Here is an 18688-nt window from a genome sequence, read left to right as displayed (position 1 = left end):
GGAACAAATCAGGAACCTTTTTGATGATGCATGGGATCTCATGTCTAGTATTAGATCTTAGGATGCGCTTAATTATCCGATCGTATGAAGGCGGGGCAACTACGCCAAATGCAATCCAACCGGACACTAGCAAAAGTCTAACAACAAGTTGAAGCTTTAATCAAGATTCTAGTGTTGGGGGAAATTTTATTACGTATTACTGGTATCAGGTTAAAACAAATAAGAACGAAATATGATCATGTTTCATTAATGCGCCTGCTTCCAAACTTGCCCGTAAAAGCTAAGTTCATAGGCCCAACAAGCTATGCTATGCCAATACAGACCCACACCCTCATATATGCATGCCGTTTTACATCACTGAAGCGTCGGCTTTCTGGGAGTCCCGCGGCGCTTCTTCAATGGGCGTGCATCATCTTCGTCCACCCGTCCAGGGATCGTGACCAGTTCGTCATCGGTGGATATCCTGCCACTCGAGAGGTTCTCTTTCTTGCCGCGCAATGAGATGGAGAACGAAATTAGATCCAAGTTGTTCTCGGACTTCTTCTTTTTGGTCTTTTCGGAGTTGACATCCTTGACTTTTACATTCTCGCCATCCTCGTTTGACTTGGCCTGATCTTCGGGTTCTTTCTTCACTTTAGAATCGGTGCTTGAGCCGAAAATGTTCGCTTCGCCAGCCCAGATACGCGCGAAAAGACTCTTCACCCCTTCACTGGCGGGTTTATTCTTATCACCTGCCTCTTCCTTAATTGCATCTTCATTCTCATCTTCTTCCTCCTCTTCTGCGTCGGAGAATTCCCACATGGATTTGATTTCACCGCGGAAGAATGCTGTGCTCCACAAGGAAATCAAGACGCCGGGGACGAGATATAGAAGCGCAGGCTGGGCATGATTTGAATATTGCATAGCCAAAAGAGTCGTGATCATACCAACGATGTACCCCACGACACTAGCTTTGAAGTAGACTTTGGGGAAAGCTCGCGCATCGTGGTAAGGCGGCTGGGTTTCGGGTTCGCGAGGGGTCATGGCGGGTGCCCAAAGTCGTTCTCCCCAAGATCCGGTAGCTCTTTGGTAGACTGGCTTGCTGATTTCTTCCGTCGAGCCTTCAATTTGGGCCTTTTTGATACCCTTGTTCTGATAGTAAAGGAAGAGATCAAATCGTAATGCAAGGCCAATCATCATTCCGGGAATAACAATATCTCCGAGACCCAGCATAGCAAGCGACTCAATACCGGGCTTGTCACCTGGGCTTGGTGGTCGAGGGAATAGGAGCTTGATGGGGACATCCAGCTTGGTAGCGACAGTGACCATCAAGGGGGTGAAAAAGACGAAGTAGATATCGTAGAAGAATAGGGATCCAAGGATCAATGACCCAGTCCAGAATGTTGATGGGGACATGAATTGTAAAGCTCCATACGAGAAGCTAAATCCGAGGAAGTTGGTTAACCACCATGGTTTTGTCACGAATGCAAAGTAGCCCACAGCGATCAGGGCCACGATCCCACTCAAGAGGTCAAGAAGGCCCACGAGAGGCTTGATTTCGAAGAGACCACGGACTTGAGCGCGCAGTCTTAGGCGCCGATAGGAAACATCGCGGCAGCTCCATAGGAAGTTTCGAGCAAATGCGGGCAATGGAATTGAGCCAAATATTCCCGGTAAAGGCGAGGATCTCACGTCATTGGACAATTCGGCTTTGAACACCCTTTGAGATTGGATCGCATGGTAGGTTTCCCCACCACGGCGGTAGTAACGTGGGAAAATAAGTGATCGTACAATCAATAGAATGTCCTTCAGGAAAGAAATGGCGAAGAACACGCCCATCTGTGAGAAGTAAAAGCTGAGGATTTTGTTGAGAATGGCAGGGTCTTCCAGCCATTTGATGACCATATAAAGACCACCGAGTGTTAGGCCCGCAGTCAAGGGAAACATCAACGCGTCTGATGGTTCTAATCCCTCCATTTTCTGGAGCGGACCTTGGTCATCTTCATTATCTTCATCGTCGTCACCGTCTTGGTCTTCATCCGCCTTCTTGGGAGGCTTGGCTGCCGAGGAGGGCCTTGAGAGAGACGCATGGGCACCAATCCAGATGGGAAAAATTGATGCAACTAGTAAATGTCCATATGTGGGGAGAAGAGGCCTCATGCGATCGAAATGATAGAACGCGTGCCCAAGTAGCTCCGCGAGGGGGCTAATGTCCGCTTCAGACATGATGAATCGTCTGCGCGGCGGAAAATATTGTAGGTTGAATTGATAAACTTAGTTTATGAGAAGAAAAATTGGAGAGAAAGGTTCATAATAAGTCTAAGTTCAGTCCATAGTGGTTGCCGTGAACGATGCGGTTAGGAACAGCATGTCTTAACGGATACTTGGTTGAAACTGCCGCTCCAAGCTCCGCCTTTGCTCTTCATTCTTCTTGCAACGCCTCAAAGTACGATCGGCTCTTCAAAACAACTTTCATGATGGCGACCGACGTGGCATTTGATACCTCTATGGTGATATATCCCCAGGTTGTGCTGCGACTGAGCTATTACTGACTTTTTGGCAGGGTTCCTTTACTGTCGAGCTCTACAACACTCATGCGCCAAAGGTGAGCATCCACCCCGCGCTCTAAAAGGGCAAACCGCGACTGACTCCAAGCTATCTAGACCTGCAAGAACTTCGTAACCCTCGCCCAACGAGGCTACTACAACGACGTCGTCTTCCATCGCATCATCCCCAACTTCATGGTTCAGACTGGTGATCCCACTGGAACCGGTCGCGGCGGCAGCTCCATCTACGGCGAGAAATTCGAAGACGAGATCCGCAACGAGCTGAAACACACTGGAGCCGGTGTTCTGAGTATGGCGAACAGTGGACCCAATACGAATGGCAGTCAATTCTTCGTTACGCTTGCGCCGACACCGTGGTTGGATGGAAAGCACACAATCTTCGGTCGGGTGAAGAGTGGCATGCGAGTTATCCAGCGCATGGGTCTGGTCAAGACTGGTGGTGAGGACCGGCCAGTGGATGAGGTGAAGATTATTCGGGCAAGAGTGGTGGAACAAGGGGCAGAAGAGTGAAGAGGTCGCAACAGCAATACGACTCTGGAATCTTCATGATTTATTGCTCGCGCGGAGTGTTCTGCGGCTTAACCTCCATGCATTGACTGTTTCTAGCAGGATGCATGATCAATGCATAGCAGATCAATTGTGCACCTCCTTGGGCTATTCAAGTCCAGGCAGCAATACAGACCAGCCCAGAACTCCAGCATTTCTCCACGAAGCCAGTTCTACATTGGATATGCAGTGAGCTAGCTCGGGTTTGGCTGAATATTTGGACTATGACTAAATCACGACCGTATTTATGAAATATACGAAAGCCAGGAACACAAACAACTTCTACTTATAAATAAATGAATGTTTCACTACAAAACGAACCGCTTCCATCAGATTTGTACGTCCGGAGCAGCAGATACAGAGTGAGTTTCTGATCTACCACTCCCATGACTACATCCAGTGAAGGCTATAGTCGGGAACCTGAGATTGTCATGAATGACATTCGGGCTGTGCAGAGCACTGGGAGTGGCATGGAGAAGGAAAGGATTTGAAGCGATAAAATTTGCTTATAAGTGGAGTGGAGTAGATGAGTAATCAAGTATCACGTGATAAATATGGAAGTATACACGACTTTCTTGATTTCAATACTTGCACTAATTATATATTGTTATCGAATCTGACTGCCTGAGTGTGATTCGCATGACATCTAACTAGCCAGTTGCATTGACAAGCCACCGCCATAGAAAAGTGTCATCTGGATTGTTTTGGGCAATAAATGTAATATTGCCCAGGTGAGATTGTTTGACAGCATTTTATAGTGATAGACCAAAAAGGGTTCCAAGGTTATCGTATTGCAGAAACGTGTCAAAGTTGAAAGAACTTGCGACACGCGATTAGAAAACCTCAATTACAGTATCATAATAACCTTGGAAAAATGGGTAGGTAAACAGAATACATGTAGTCTATAGATAATTCAGCTTCAAATAGGCTTCAATTCTAATTTTAAAAATGATCACTACTAATACTAAGAATACCTCCCTGAATACGCATAGTAGTAAGTATTTCTGCACCCGGTATAGTGTATAGTACTATCTCCCAACTTTGACTTTCAAATGATTTGACCTTCCTCAGCTATCCTTCCCTCAAAGATCCCCAGTCATGAATCTAGAAGAGTACAGACAGATTATCGAGGAATTTGGAAATCCCACAGATGAATGTCTATATTATCACTTTGCTTACTTCCTTCCGCCAATATAACTTCTTTGCTTCGCGTTTACGGTTTGTAGGATGCCACCAACTTGAAGTTCTCGATTTATGATAATCCTACTGATCTGCACTGCAGGTGCCGGAGTCAGAGATTAGTACTCAGATGCTCGATTGCTCGGTGATTTACAGGTACCTATATTTTTAATAAGTTCACCCTGACGCCTTCACTCAAGTCCCTTCGCTCTGGTACCTTCACTCTAAAGCCTGCCTATTTCTCTACTATATAAACCATGGTCCATGACTTATCATCTTCTCATTCATTCATCCATCATCATCCAAATACCCATCTTCCGTTAACCGCCCACTATCCCTCAGGTACGCTCTCTTGCTGATCTTATTTTGCTGATCTTCTCTTGCTGATCTTCTCTTGCTGATCTTCTCTTGCTGATCTTCTCTTGCTGATCCTCTCTTGCTCACAGTCTTTTGCTCAGCCGTCTTCTTAACCGTGCTAATATTCCCAAAACATAGGCACCTTATCACTGGAGAACCTGGAGACGAACATGATCATCGTTGAGGCTAAGACCGAACGGGTATTTGGCAAGGGCAAGACGCAGCTTCTTGCCTACATGGGTAAGTCAACTGCTTCATACCAAGAACCTTACTAATAAGATCTCTAAGACTTGTCCATCTTAGCCGCAAGGAGAGAGGGAAGCGGGATTTATCGGTACATGGCCTTACCACAGACGGTTCTACCTATGAGTTTTACAGGATCAATGAAGATGGCTGTAGTATAACTACATGGAGGAGGTTCGGACGGGCATGCTTGCATGTTTGGACGTCTGTATGGTTTGACCCACTCTCGGATACAGACCATTCAAATCATTGGTCTAGAGAGTGGGCATCCGTCTATATGTATATAGTAGAGCTTCCCTCTCTCCTTCCCCTTCTTCAACGTTGTTAGTACTTGTTTTTCGCACCCTTTCTCCATTTCGGCAGAGACGTAGGCAGCCCATCACAGTACTTAGGTCCATCGTCTGTCTTTTTCGCTCCAGAAGCTCCAGACTTCAACGTTCTTCAGCTTTTCTTCTTTTCTTTTTTGAGAAATATAGCCATACAATGCCATAGCAAATAGAATGATCATCTACTGCCAAAGATAGGCAATAGCCATACATTTCCATTCCCGAGAAAGATAGCAGTAGGTGTCCACAACTTCCATAAGTCCATGTAATTCATTGGCAGTAGTCCTTAGTGGGGTATCCGGCATATTTTAAAAAGCCCCGAAGTGTGGGGGTGGGTAAGCGGAGTAATACATCATGGATATTCAATCAGCCGCTACCCTTTAATAACCATTTTCTAATGTCCAGAATATTCTTATTCCTAGACCAAATCCGTCAAAATGTCCTCTTCATGGCCTCCACTACAACGAAATGAACTTGGCATCGCCACTCTTTCTCTCGGAAACTGGAGAAAACACACTCTTACCCCACGACTCGAAGCTGCCGCCAAAGCCGGTTACCAATGGATAGACCTATTCGATGAGTGTTGGGCTGCATATCTGGAGGAACACGATCTACCCGGAGACCAGCTTTGGGAGCCCACACCGGAGAACCTGCGCGTGGCTCGTCACTTGGGCGATTTAGTGAAGTCACTCGGCATGCGTATTGCCTGTACACAGCCTCTGCGTATGATCGAGGGTATCAAGGATCCAACAGAGCGAAGAGCGACTTTGGACCTGGTCGCAAAGCGGTTTCCGTTTATGAGAGCCTTTGATACCGACTTGGTGTTTATGTGTGCCAATATTCGTACCGATAGTGGCGTTACTTCGGATCTGAAGACCGTTGCTAGGGACTTAGCTGAGTTGGGTGATATGGCTGCTGCGTATGCACAAGCCGATGGCGGGAAGATGCTGAAGATTGGATATGAGGGGTTGTCTTGGGCGACTAGGAATACGTGGTCGTCTTCGTGGGAGGCGGTGCGGTTCGCGAATCGTCCTAATGTTGGCCTGATCGTTGATGCGTTCAATATTTTGGCTGTTGAATTTGCGGATCCTTATAATCCAGTAGGACATGGTCGCATATATCCTACGTTGGAGGAATCACTGGCAGTCTTGACGGGATCCATGGCATCTCTGGCTGCGACCGTGCCGGGGGATCGTATCTTTTTCTTTCAATGTGGTGATGCTGAGTTGGTGAACCCGTTGACGTTCCTGCCTCCTGATGATCCAAGTATACCAGCCCTTTTACCTTGGTCGAGAAGTCATCGGTTGTATCCAATGGAGGAATCCCGGGGCGCTTATATGCCCGTGGAACTGGTAGCTGCCGCCGTATTGGCTACGGGATACAAAGGTCCCCTTTCACTTGAAGTTTTCAATACGTCATTGAACCAAGGCGGGGATGATGTTGCAGGAAGTCATGCCGATCGTGGCATGGAGGGGTTGAAAAGGTTGTTCGAGGCGGCGACAAAACTAGCCCCATTTTGGAGGAGCCCAGAATCCAGCCGGCAGGCCATTTCTCAGGTCTCTCAGAGGCTACAAGGAACAAGTCCTCGATTATAGAGGAAACCCGACAGAACTTGAATGTATATAAGTAAGATGACATATTACTTCAGTTAAGTATTTTGAAAACATTCATAAGCTAGCCTCGATTCCATAATGGTACATTTATGATATTTTATAGTATCAAAACACGCAGCCGAAGCTTGGACCAAAGATCTCTCTAAATAAATCAGTAAACCCTTCTTCAGTAAGATCAGCTGCCACGTCAATGTCCGTCAAGAAGGGGTCATAATCTGAGACCAAGGAATGATTTGAGCGACCTGTTTCATCTGGCCCGGAATCTAACTGATGATGGCTTCTAATGTAGGACTGACTTTGAGAAGACTCAACTTCTATGTTGTCCCTTAATGTGGCGCACTTTGCCTTCAAAATCATCATGATATGTTGACCGAGTAAAGCAGCAATTCCATATCGGTGAGACGGTGTCCTGCCTGCACGTTGAAGTTGCAATGCAACCTGGCTTAGAAGCGCAAAAAGCTCAACTTGACTGCCGGAACGAGAACCATAAATCCTTGGGAACAACTTCAATGATAGAACAGCAGCGTATGATATCATGGCCCACGTTGGAGCCAGCATGCAGTACAAGGGCTCACCGATCGCTTCGAGATCGCGAACTGCGACCTCACAGGCATTAATTGCGGCCTCAAAACAATCGTTGCGAAGGCCAGCTTCGCTGCTGTGGTCTTGAGAGCTATTAAGCGCAATAGACAGAGTCCAAAGTCTCCCGTGCATGTAAACATATCGAAGAAATGTATTCGAAAGCTGCTCTGCCGAACAAGAAGAGCTGGTTGCTGATTGCGCTAGCCACGTGTTGTACCACGGCTCAAGTGCATTATCGACTAAATTCCGTACCCAATGTAGATCCGCACGGGGTGTTGTTGACCTGTCGCGAATAACACCGTTTAGACTGGCGAGGTTTTGCCGTAAGGCAATAAAAGCACTAGTGTGTCTGTCGGTGAAGTCTGCCAGTGGGTGCATCCACCATCCTTCAATATCCCTGGTCAACGATGTCTCGGGAAAGCTGTGAATTCGTCCATATGCAGCGCTATTTGCTCTTTCCCATAGCAAAATTCTGAACCACGTCCTTTCCCGATTGCGGATTAGTCTCCGGCTATATGCCGTGTCACTCTGGGTCTCTGTTTCCTCGGAATGCCATTCTGGTGCGAATAGCGTTTGGTTCTGGTCGTGAGTAGATATTAAAGACCGAGAATTTGGATTGTCGAGATACTGGTCTAGCCCAAGCTCTGCAGCCACTCCAAAGGCGTACATGGTGTACAGCCAGGAGCGTTCTTCCGCGAGAGTCTCGGCAGGAGTAGCAGATAGTAAAGAGATATAGTATCCTTGTACAATCTCTACTGACTTAAAGCCGCAGGTGTGAACATGCTTTGATAGCTTCTCACCATGTAAACGTAGTCTTTTAGCAATAGACGCAGAGTCATGGTCAAACTGTGCCGTCAGGGCTAAGACCCATGTGAATAGTAATGCTGATCGCGAGCGGACGAACTCAGGTGTATGGAGAACGGGATCCAGTATTCCATTGATCGGATGTAGTCGATTAAAGTAACTGATACCGTCAGTAGATATTTCAAAACAAAAAGAAGAGAAGAAGTAGGAAGGACTAGAAAAGTGATAGCGCTTACATCGGGAAAAGGCCCTGCGCCTCCTCTATAGTGATCAAACCTAGGTCAACAGGATCGAGTTCGGGCCCCGTATCCTGATTCAAATCCTGGACAGGTCTTTTGAAGTAATTTGCATATCTGTCCGTGTTGTGTGCGGGCATTGACAAAGCGTCTAACCCACGTTCAAGGCTTTCTCGGCTTAGCTGTAACCCAAGAGAAACATAGCCAGGTCGATGAAGCAAATGACCGATACCACGGTTATTAAGTAGGTTTTGGTTTGTAGACGGACCACTCTGCCCAGATGTATTCCTTGTTGGTATTGTGCCGAGATGCATGGCACGAGCCGCGTCCGATGCATCAGCTAACAAAGCAAGTGGGTTGCTGATCGGCTCTTCATTGTGGTCTGAGGAGAAATCATCCGAGGCCCTGGTTTCCTCCTGTAAGGCCCTTGGATTGAGGTTAACTGGGATCTCCGAGTCCATTCCACGGCTGGTATAAGGAGAGGAAGCTTGTTTGTCGGGTTGTTCGTTTGGAATAAGCCGGTCCGCACTTGAGCGCTCCTCGTTGGGAAGATGAGCAATTTCCTGGAGTATTTCTACCTCTGGTTCCATTTTTGCTTTCTTCAGCTCGGAGCGCAGCTTGCGTACTGCTTTATCGAAACCTTGATATCGACCGACTGCGCCCTTTTTCCGACCCAGGGGGCGCGGCTCCGGGATCTTGCAAATTCGATTCGATCGTCTGCATCTTTCGCACGGGTTTGTGATTCGACCCGTCGTGTCATTGGGCTCTGTACGGATACATTTCATCTGCGTAGATTGTGAGTGTTAGCTGTGGCATCCATAAACATTCATACAGAGTGGCGAGTTTACCTTCATCTTCCGACATGCTTCGCAGGCGACCGCCGTGGTTGAACGAGCTGATCTCTGTGCAGTATCAGGACCGCTCCTTATTTCCTCCATCGGTTTGATTATGAAGAATGAGCAGAGAAAGCGAAAAATCGAGCTCTTCGAGCCATTTCAGTCTTGCTGGAGAGACGATGGATGTCTGCATGAGGAGAAATTGAGTGCGGGGGAGAATTTCGGTTAAAGTGAACTCTGCTTGAACCTTCACGGCCGGCGATCCAGCAATTTGATTATTCTGAAGCAGTATACCGAGCACAAAAATTGGTCATGCAGTCATACTGGATTGATGATGATGTAGGCCTCTCTGTCGCGACCCTGAACCGCCAGTGTGGGTTGTGAGATGATGATGGAGAGAAGATCCCCACCCGGCGAATTAATTAAAGAGCCGGCCCCGAGGTACAACACCGACCGGCAGTCACCATGCTCATAAATCATAAATACTCACCATAATGTGATATTCATTTCGATTTTAATTTCGATTTCTCTTTTAAATATAACCTTCACTCATTTCAACGGTTCAATTACAAACCGATTTCATGGAAATGATCGAGGTTGACACTTTGGTCTGCGGCGGAGGCATGTCCGGCATGGCATGCGCTTCATTCGCCGCAGACGCAGGACTCAAAACACTCGTGGTAGAGAAACAGGCAGAAATCGGTGGATCTTCTAGTCTTTCCGCGGGCATGTTGTATGTAGCCCTCGTCTAATCTTGAGACGCTTGACTAACATTCTTTTCTTTCACTATATAGCTGGGCGCCACACACTTACGAGAAACTACGCGCTTGGGTGCCCGAAGGTGATCCAATTCTTCAACAAGCCTGGTTGGATGAGTATCTCCCAGCGGTTCAATGGATGCGAGAAAATGGGATACCGACGGCAGAAAGATTTGATGGTATTATGACGATAGGCATTGGGTTTCCCATCAAGATCCCTCAGCTTCATGAGTATCATCGAAAGCGCATCGAAGAGAGTAAAAGTGGCTCCGAAGTTTGGACCAACACTTCTGTGGTGAAGTTAATCCAAGAAGAACCCGGAGTGTCTGGATCGCGGATCACCGGTGCTATCGTTCATCGACAAATCCCTGGATCACCCTCTAAATACTACGAGGTGAAATCCAAGGTGGTAGTCATGGCTACAGGCGGTTTCCAAGGGTCGCCACAAATGACAGCTTCGTATCTCGGACAAGGTGGAGACAATATTTTTGTGCGTTCTAACCCAGGGTCTGTGGGTGATGGTCTCAGCTTGGCCTCAAGAGTTGGAGCTGGAACCAGCAGAGGGATGAACACATACTATGGCCATCTCTTAGCAGCTCCTGTGCGAGCGCAGGACGTAAACCCGAAGGACTACCTCCCGCTGGCTCAATACCGTGAGAACTTAACTTATTCTTTTACCTTCCAAGAACAGCTCTAATTCATCGACAGAAAGCAAATTTTGCTTGTTGCTCAACGAGGCGGGTCGACGATTCGCAGATGAAACAACCGGCGATGAGATCGTTAATCAATATTTGGCAAAACAGGAGAGGCGCCGGGGCTTTCTACTTTTCAAGTAAGTTATTGCTCAGCATAGGCTAACCTTGATGAATCATTGCTTAACGTTTTCCCCTCTACTAGTGAGAAGACTCGCCTTCAGCACTGCGTTGGCGCCCCATTTCCCAATGCGGGATCTATTGATCGCTTGCAAAAAGCTCGTGATTACGGATGTAATGTTGGAACTTCCAATACTATCCAAGGGTTAATGGAGGTTCTATCTCAGTGGGGAGTTGACCCCGTTCAATCTGAAAAGACGGTCCAGCAGTACAACCAGGTTGTGCGCCTAGGCAATTCAAAAATCGCTCTTGATGCTCCCGTCGGACGTGGCGGTACTCCTCCTGTGCCTCTCGTTGACGGTGAAGGGCCATTTTACGTGATGGAAGTCCAGCCATCGTAGGTTGCCCCGCCAAAAGCAGTATTATCATACAATTTCTAACATTCACTTTCAGGATAACATTCACCTATGGCGGGATCTCAATCGACAAGCAAGGGCATGCCTTGACACCAGACAAAATTGCAATTCCAGGATTGTTAGTTGCTGGTGTTGATGCTGGTGGGTTTAGTAACCTCGGATACGCAGGTGGCCTTGCCCTTGCATTTGTGACAGGTCTGTGGGCTGCTAGAGCGGTTTCACGACAGCTAGGGTTACCAGAGCCTCGCCTACCAGCGGCTGATGCGAAGGATGCAACGCCGATGAAAGGTCGGTTGTGATAAACTGGAGACGAACATTAGGAACACATTGAAGATACTGAGAATATTAGGAGGTATGCTATACCAGCACCAAATATATAGTATCATTCTCACGTTAGCCGTGCTTAAAATCAGTCTCATTAAAGTTGGATTCGTCAAGCAGGCTGATGCAGATGATGTCGTCTTCATGCATCATGCCCCACATTAGTTTAGTTAGCGCCATGCAGCTGAATCTGAATTTTCACCAAGATGATCGAGATTCACCAAGACAGTAGGGATCTACTTGAGTAATCCCGATTGGGAATTCAAGAGCTTCGGCCTCTGCGTACCTAGGTTACCTATATGGCAATTTCCACAGACAAGGTAAGCCCAGGACCCGAGCGACTTCTAAATAGGTGGAGCAAACCGATTGGTCATGTAACCCTGACATGGTGAATTTGGATTCCACATCGGATTGGCACTTCGTTTGATCGTTTGGTTGGGCGTTAAACCAGGGGCAGCAAATTGTCTTCCGGTAGGGGGGCGATAAAATAGCATTTGTAAGGATCATGTATTTAATAGTTGATCAAAGCTGCTGAGTACGTACCACAGTTCCTCAAGCTCTATCCTCATGCTTTCCAATGAGAGGCTCTCCTCAGGTGGGACATCGTACAAGTAGCTGTACGAAGCAACATGCTCAATGAAACGAAAAATCTAATCATTGTTGTATTAGCGACTGTCCTGTATAGAGATAATTCGAAAGAGAACCTTCGAATCTAGCCTTCTTACCTGCTGTAGGTTCCATGCATATGCCTTTTCAATATCGAGAGTGTCATTGAATGCCATAATCACGACATTCTGCGAAACCGTCGCCATAGTAGCTAAATATGACTGCTGCTTCTTGTCAGGGCCGAGATCGATTGGCTCACCCCCGCTAATTGGAATCTATGTTTTTAAGGGTCCAGATTTGTTGACGATCCATCGCGACCCTTGAGCGTCAGCAAATCGCACCTCATTACTCATTACTCACTACCTATATATAGCCATGCCGCCTCTTCATGTCCCACTCTCACTTACACTGGTATTTCTCCATCTCCGTGACTCCCATCAGGCAACCCTGTTTGATTTACTACGTCACACGCGCAATAATTTCATTATATTTCATTGTATTTTATTTTCAGTTCTCAGAGGGTCACACCTCACTCACAGCCACCAAAGTGAGCGAGAGAAGCCCTTCCGAGAGACAACACTTCTATCGAGTCTATAAAAGACAATCGGGTCCACGAGAGAGACCATCACGACTTTAATCAAGGGTTTTGTTAAAATGACCTAACAACATTGCCAGAGTGACTCAAAACTTAACTCTTCTACCGTTTATGCTGCCCGTTTTTTTCGTCGACTTCATTTTACCCCCCTCTCCTACTATCCTACTACGAGACCTCCTGCAAAATCTCTTTCAAAACCTCTTGTAAAACCCTCTACAAAGCCATCTACAAACCCTTCTACAAGACTCTACAACAACCCTTCTTGCTGTATCTATAATAAATCTTCTATTTCTGTGTATTGTATACTCTGTCTCATATCTATAGGATTATCTGAAGACTTAGAATCCCAGTTATCTTCGGGCTTACGTTTTCCCTAAAGAGCAACTCTAGGATAAGGACTTAAGACAATTCTATCAGAGCGATTAGTAATTCGACTTGATTAATAAGAAACCGAGAAAAAAGGATATAAGAATATCAAGTAATCTATAAGAATAAAAACAAGGAAGGAAGATAGATAAACTTGTCCTCAAGTGGAGTATCCGCACCACCAGATCCGGTCACGTTACATCAGCTTACATCCTTCAGATAAGATTTTATTCCCACGAATGTGACGTAAGAGATTTTCAAAATACAAAATGCAGAAAGGACCCTGCGGACAAAGCCAATAGACATCTCTGCCTTACTATTACAAATCATCGACGGCCTCAGCCAAAATGCCGATCGAATTCACAGTTTACAAAGGTTCCAAAGATGGAATCAAACAAGAAGTGACGCGCAAGGAGGATCTCAAGGGAAATAATGTGCTCATTCGAGTCACCCATTCGGGCGTTTGTGGCACCGACGCCCATTGCCAATCCAGAGACATGGCCCTTGGCCACGAAGGAACTGGCATTGTAGAAGACATAGGGCCCGACGCGAAGCTTCTGAAAAAAGGTGATCGAGTGGGCTGGGGATTTCTGCACGATTGCTGCGGCCACTGTCGCTCATGCCTGACTGGCTGGGAGACACTTTGCCCAGAGCGCAAGCTGTTTGCAAGCTCCGATTTCGATCAAGGCTCATTCGCCACTCACGCGGTATGGATGGAGCCATTTCTCTTCAAGATCCCAGAGAAGATGAGTAGTGAAGATGCAGGTCCCCTGATGTGCGGTGGGTCGACTGTCTTCAATGCTCTGCACGTCGCCGGGGTCCGCTCAACTGCGCGTGTCGGTATCGTTGGCATTGGGGGTTTGGGGCACCTGGCTATCCAATTCGCTGCCAAGATGGGCTGCCAGGTGGTCGTTTTCTCGGGAACCGATAGCAAGAAAGAAGAAGCGTTTCACCTGGGGGCCAGTGAATTCCATGCAACCAAGGGTGTCAAAGAGCTGAAGCTTGAAAAACCCCTTGACAATTTAATTGTAACGACTAGTCAACAACCAGACTGGGAGCTGTACCTGAAAGTGATGGCTCCAAGTGGAGTTATATCTCCACTTTCGGTTGATTCGGGTGACTTGAAAATCCCATATATGCCTGTTCTGTTGAATGGGCTTCGAATTCAAGGTGGAATTGTGGCTGCAAGACAAGTGCACCGCGATATGCTGGAATTCGCTGCATTCCATGATATCAAACCCGTTAAAATGATTTTCCCCCTCACCTTGGAGGGGGTGAAACAAAGTCTTGAGACACTTGAGGGAGGCAAAATGCGATACCGCGGCGTTCTTGTTGCTCAGTGAACTTCCTACGAGCTGTTAAAAGATAAAGAAGTTTGGAGTGACGAATCAAGCATTTGTTAAATAGAGAGTGGCAGGCGGTTTGTTGTTTTCAGAGCTGAGTTTACTCTTATAAGGTTGTCGAGCCTAGTATACTAAATGCCCTATATATGTTAAATAGTTAATATTTTATTCTTTTTGTTGTTTTGATAGTTATTGAAAGTTAATGATTTTTTGAATTTTGGTGGGGTCGCTCGCTCAGCCGGGACGCCCAGGTAGCCGGGAATCACATTACAGCCCCCATTGCTGACTAGAGGAGGACAGTTCCTGAGCTAAGTCATAAGTCTGTGACCCTACGTGATATGGATTATTTTACGCGTGGGCAGCGTGGACCCGTAGGTACGCTATACTATAATAGGAAGGCGGCATGATGGGCGGTGTAAAGGGGGGGGGGCAACAGACTTATGACGTGCCACTGTAGGTAGTTAAATCAACACATCTTATTATATGTTTTGAACCTAGCATTAGTTCATTTCATATACCATACTCTCTAGGAATCATTCCAACGCTCAAATCAGTTATCTCAACAGTTAAAATATCAAGTTGTAATATATCCCATTTACTATGGTCCACTTTCTTGTAAAATATTTGATTTAAATTCCGGAGCTAGTCATGTTGGACGGCCTATGGACGGGCTACAGTATGTCGAGTGGTCTAGATGTGGGGTTCAAAGTGAGCCAAAGAAGCACCAATCAAATCCGCAAACCGTGAAGCCGTAAGCGGCCCAGTTGTTGGACCCTTAATTTTCAATCATTTTTAGCTCGGGGTTACATCCTTCTCTCTTCCCCTTATTGGCTTCAATCTCTGCTTCCCGCTCATCTTCCGTTCAGAGGTGATAATTGCATATGCCTCAATGGCCACACTGGAGTGTTGTTGTGCGCCATGAAATCTTCATCGCATCGGCTAGGAGATCTCTCCAAGAAGCTTTGTCGGCAGCTTGAGGAATCAGCCCTCTTGGCCCTCAGCATCGCCAGATCCCCTATGCTCTACCTTGACCGTGGCTGGGCGGGCTCTCGTACATATTTCTTTTCCATCAGTTTCATCTCCCTTATACTGTCCAAATGCTTCCATATCTGCGTCCATCTCACATCATTAGAGGTTCCATCTCTCGTCCCCTGGGGCCCCACATTCTTCCTGGTGGATATCTTACTCATTCTGGTCGCGTGCCTCCTTACCCGATCGTTCGAATGGCGGATCTATCGGAACGTAGCCGCTGTGGTCATTGTATTATTCAGGTGAGCTATCGTCCAGATTCGCGCAGAGAAATAAATAATCGCTCATCTCATTCTAGTCTATATGTCTCGTCGATGACCTCCGCCAACATCTCCTATTATGTCCATAAGGGCGTGGAGATCCACTGGCGGAAATTGAAGAGGTCTCATTCTGACAATCCCGCTGCCCAGACTATTATCTCCGCTTTAACTGTCGCTATCCTCGTCGACGCGTTGATTATGGTCAGTGCGTACTTCGCTACACCGTGCCTTTTCCAGGCTACCAACACATTCCTGGAGATTTGGGGTTCGCTTATGCTCTCCCCTCTCCGCCGATGTTGTCGACAAAAGGCTCTGTCCGATCGAGAGACCTATGAGCAGATTGCAATTTATGACTATGACGAGGGTCACAACGACATCGACTCCGTATCGCAGGGGGATACGCCCCAGGAACCACCCGAACCGAAGAGCAGACCGTTATTGAAGCGTATTATCGTCATATCGTGCGGTTCAATTATAATATTTCTCAGCTGCATTCGTCCATATGGCACGAACTACAGTTATCTCTCTGAGTCCCTGCCTCTCGCGCCGTTCAGTGTCCTTGACTATCGGCCCACCCATGTAAGTGCCACGTCGGCAAATGCAAGTGCCGCTCCTCAAAGTGCCGCTCCTCAAAGTGCCGCTCCTCAAAGTGCCCCAGAAGAGACCACCAATGAAAATGTCAATCAAGGTGCCGCGTCGTTGCAGGGCAATTTTAGCTGGCTGGACGGCCAAACCGCTCTGGACCACTTTCCGACATTTGACTGGCTACCTCCATTTAATTCGTCAGGTAGCTTTCCGGATTGGTCTCCTTTTCACATAAATAAGCACAACAAGTCTGACTATGTGTATGAACACTACAACCCGATGAAAGATCCTCTACACATGGCAAACCTCCAGAACGAAATTTTGGAGCCTATACGTGAAGTTCTCCATAACGGAAGTGTGAGGATTAAGCATGTCATTCTAATCAAGTTGGAGAGCACGCGGCAGGACGTGTGGCCGTTTCGCTCCAGCTCTTATATCATGAAGCACATCAAGGACTCTTACCCGGGCGGCCGTATCCCCGAAGAGGTCGAGGATAGACTTTCTAAGCTCACCCCTACCGCCGAACGTTTAACCGGATTTGAGACCGGGTTCAATAAAGACAAGGATCACCCAAAGCCCTACGGCGGCATCAGTGCGAGCAACGCTTACACGTCCGGGACCTACACCCTGAAAAGTATTACGGGCACTGTGTGCGGCGTGAATCCTATGGCTGTCGAGGCCAACCTCGAGTACCTGCACGATATTTACCAGCCATGCTTACCACACATACTCGAAGCATTGAACCAACAGCCAAACACCACCAGTCAGAAAGATGATTGGACCTCCTGGCCGTGGCACACTATGTGGATGCAGTCCCACTCCGACGCCTGGGACAAGCATTTTATGCTTCATCCCGCTCTGGGATACAAGGATATTATGGCAAAGAGAACAATCGATGCAGCTGGTGGTTTATACATCCCGGAGGAGACAGAAGAGGAGGAGGAACATGGCCATGAGGATAAGGTACTGAAGAATTATCTCCGGGATGTCGTTGCCGATGCCAAGAAAAACAACACTCGCCTCTTTCTAAGCCATCTAACCCACAATACACATACTCCCTATTACAAGCCTGGTGATTATAAGGAGATGATGGGAGATTTGTCGACTGAACGGAACCAGAGGTTAAACCGGTACCTAAATACTATAGCCTACCAGGATGAGTGGGTGGCCGACATCCTGGAGGTTCTCAATGACGCTGGGATTGCCGATGAGACTCTTCTTGTTATGGCTGGTGACCAGTAAGTTCTGCCCATATTATGCAGCTCCTATTGCCTCTGTGTTAACTTGATCTCAGCGGACTATCACTCCCAAATGACGGTGGTATAACGGCTTGGCATTCCCCCCATGTCGGCAATTTCCATGTGCCCTTATTCTTCTCGCATCCCAAGCTGCCCCAGATCCAAGTCAATAGTGCTGTCCTTTCCACCCAAATCCTCCCTACTATCCTCGATCTTCTTGTCGAAACCTCATCCGTTGACGAACAGTCGAACAAGATCATCAAGGACCTGCTCCCTATGTACGAGGGCCAGTCGATGCTGCGTCCGCTCATCCCCGAGCACAACGGCAAGCAAGAATGGCATTTCTCCACGATGAACCCTGGGGGAACGTGGTTTTGCATGCGAGCGGCCGCACAGCCGTACCGTTTGGTCGTGCCTCTCAAACCCGACGGTACGTGGCGATTCACCGATGTCGTCGCCGACCCATTCGAGCTCAGACCTGAGGAAGACCATCAAGTTGTGTTTTTGATCGATGCTGTGCAGAAGCGGCACGGGCCCGAGGCCGCGAAGTGGCTCAACGAGGCGGCCCATGTGGCCAATTGGTGGGTTTCGGAGAACCATCGCCGCTGGAAATATGATCCCGAGAACCCGGAGAACTCTTGAAGCTCTATCGAGTTACACTATATATTTGAATGGATGCCCAAGACGCAATAGCCGTTTATCAGTCTCCGGCTGACATCTTCCGCGTGCTGGCTAGTACAGACGCCCGCGAAAAGATGACACGAATGCTGCCGGATACATTTCAAAAGTCGCACTTCCATACGTATGCCAACGAGCAGCCGCATACTGCAGTATATGATTATAGAGAAGAAATTTCTTAAGGTGACTAAATTTAATCGCTGCTTTCTGATGGGAGAATCAGGTGCTAGGCAGTACTATCTACTCATTCCCTACCCACATTTGTGTATGTACATCTAAATATAGAACTATTGCGACCGCCTATATATTATTAATTTCGCTTCAGACGTCACTTCATCACCAGGGAACCGTTGCTTCCAAACTTTCCTTGATCGCGGAAACACTCCGTAATTGGAAGAGCTAGGTGAGGAAAT

General features: G+C 47.3%; 9 protein-coding genes across 9 annotated transcripts; 6 read left to right on the top strand and 3 right to left on the bottom strand.

The window, feature by feature from the left end:
- Nucleotides 1–354: 354 nt before the first annotated feature.
- N7478_010832 (aspartic endopeptidase) lies at nt 355–2205 on the bottom strand (the record flags this gene model as incomplete). Its single annotated transcript, XM_056927046.1, has 1 exon — nt 355–2205. One exon carries the CDS (start codon nt 2203–2205, stop codon nt 355–357), a length of 1851 nt encoding a protein of 616 aa, XP_056774094.1.
- Nucleotides 2206–2456: 251 nt separating this feature from the next.
- On the top strand, nt 2457–3056 carry cyp1 (putative peptidyl prolyl cis-trans isomerase (CypC); the record flags this gene model as incomplete). The annotated part of the gene is made up of 3 exons (XM_056927045.1): nt 2457–2489; nt 2543–2584; nt 2643–3056. 3 exons carry the CDS (start codon nt 2457–2459, stop codon nt 3054–3056), a joined length of 489 nt encoding a protein of 162 aa, XP_056774093.1.
- A 1472-nt stretch (nt 3057–4528) lies between these two features.
- Nucleotides 4529–4903, top strand: N7478_010830 (uncharacterized protein; the record flags this gene model as incomplete). Its single annotated transcript, XM_056927044.1, has 2 exons — nt 4529–4613; nt 4767–4903. 2 exons carry the CDS (start codon nt 4529–4531, stop codon nt 4901–4903), a joined length of 222 nt encoding a protein of 73 aa, XP_056774092.1.
- A 731-nt stretch (nt 4904–5634) lies between these two features.
- Nucleotides 5635–6792, top strand: N7478_010829 (sugar phosphate isomerase/epimerase family protein; the record flags this gene model as incomplete). The annotated part of the gene is made up of 1 exon (XM_056927043.1): nt 5635–6792. One exon carries the CDS (start codon nt 5635–5637, stop codon nt 6790–6792), a length of 1158 nt encoding a protein of 385 aa, XP_056774091.1.
- Nucleotides 6793–6915: 123 nt separating this feature from the next.
- N7478_010828 (Zn(II)2Cys6 transcription factor) lies at nt 6916–9370 on the bottom strand (the record flags this gene model as incomplete). The annotated part of the gene is made up of 3 exons (XM_056927042.1): nt 6916–8356; nt 8433–9217; nt 9281–9370. The coding sequence occupies 3 exons, from the start codon at nt 9368–9370 to the stop codon at nt 6916–6918; spliced, it is 2316 nt and encodes a 771-aa protein (XP_056774090.1).
- Nucleotides 9371–9855: 485 nt separating this feature from the next.
- Nucleotides 9856–11553, top strand: N7478_010827 (FAD-dependent oxidoreductase; the record flags this gene model as incomplete). Its single annotated transcript, XM_056927041.1, has 5 exons — nt 9856–10001; nt 10063–10679; nt 10735–10858; nt 10924–11235; nt 11292–11553. The coding sequence occupies 5 exons, from the start codon at nt 9856–9858 to the stop codon at nt 11551–11553; spliced, it is 1461 nt and encodes a 486-aa protein (XP_056774089.1).
- Nucleotides 11554–12078: 525 nt separating this feature from the next.
- On the bottom strand, nt 12079–12387 carry N7478_010826 (uncharacterized protein; the record flags this gene model as incomplete). Its single annotated transcript, XM_056927040.1, has 2 exons — nt 12079–12225; nt 12301–12387. 2 exons carry the CDS (start codon nt 12385–12387, stop codon nt 12079–12081), a joined length of 234 nt encoding a protein of 77 aa, XP_056774088.1.
- A 1102-nt stretch (nt 12388–13489) lies between these two features.
- Nucleotides 13490–14485, top strand: N7478_010825 (NAD(P)-dependent alcohol dehydrogenase; the record flags this gene model as incomplete). Its single annotated transcript, XM_056927039.1, has 1 exon — nt 13490–14485. One exon carries the CDS (start codon nt 13490–13492, stop codon nt 14483–14485), a length of 996 nt encoding a protein of 331 aa, XP_056774087.1.
- A 918-nt stretch (nt 14486–15403) lies between these two features.
- On the top strand, nt 15404–18239 carry N7478_010824 (uncharacterized protein; the record flags this gene model as incomplete). Its single annotated transcript, XM_056927038.1, has 3 exons — nt 15404–15756; nt 15813–17597; nt 17654–18239. The coding sequence occupies 3 exons, from the start codon at nt 15404–15406 to the stop codon at nt 18237–18239; spliced, it is 2724 nt and encodes a 907-aa protein (XP_056774086.1).
- Nucleotides 18240–18688: the final 449 nt, after the last annotated feature.

The sequence above is a fragment of the Penicillium angulare genome, assembly GCF_028827245.1.
Source record: "Penicillium angulare strain IBT 27051 chromosome Unknown utg000008l_segment0_segment0, whole genome shotgun sequence".
In the NCBI taxonomy this organism is placed as follows: Eukaryota; Fungi; Ascomycota; class Eurotiomycetes; order Eurotiales; family Aspergillaceae; genus Penicillium; species Penicillium angulare.
Note: the sequence above shows the minus strand (reverse complement) of the source record. Positions and strands in the feature narration are given on the sequence as shown.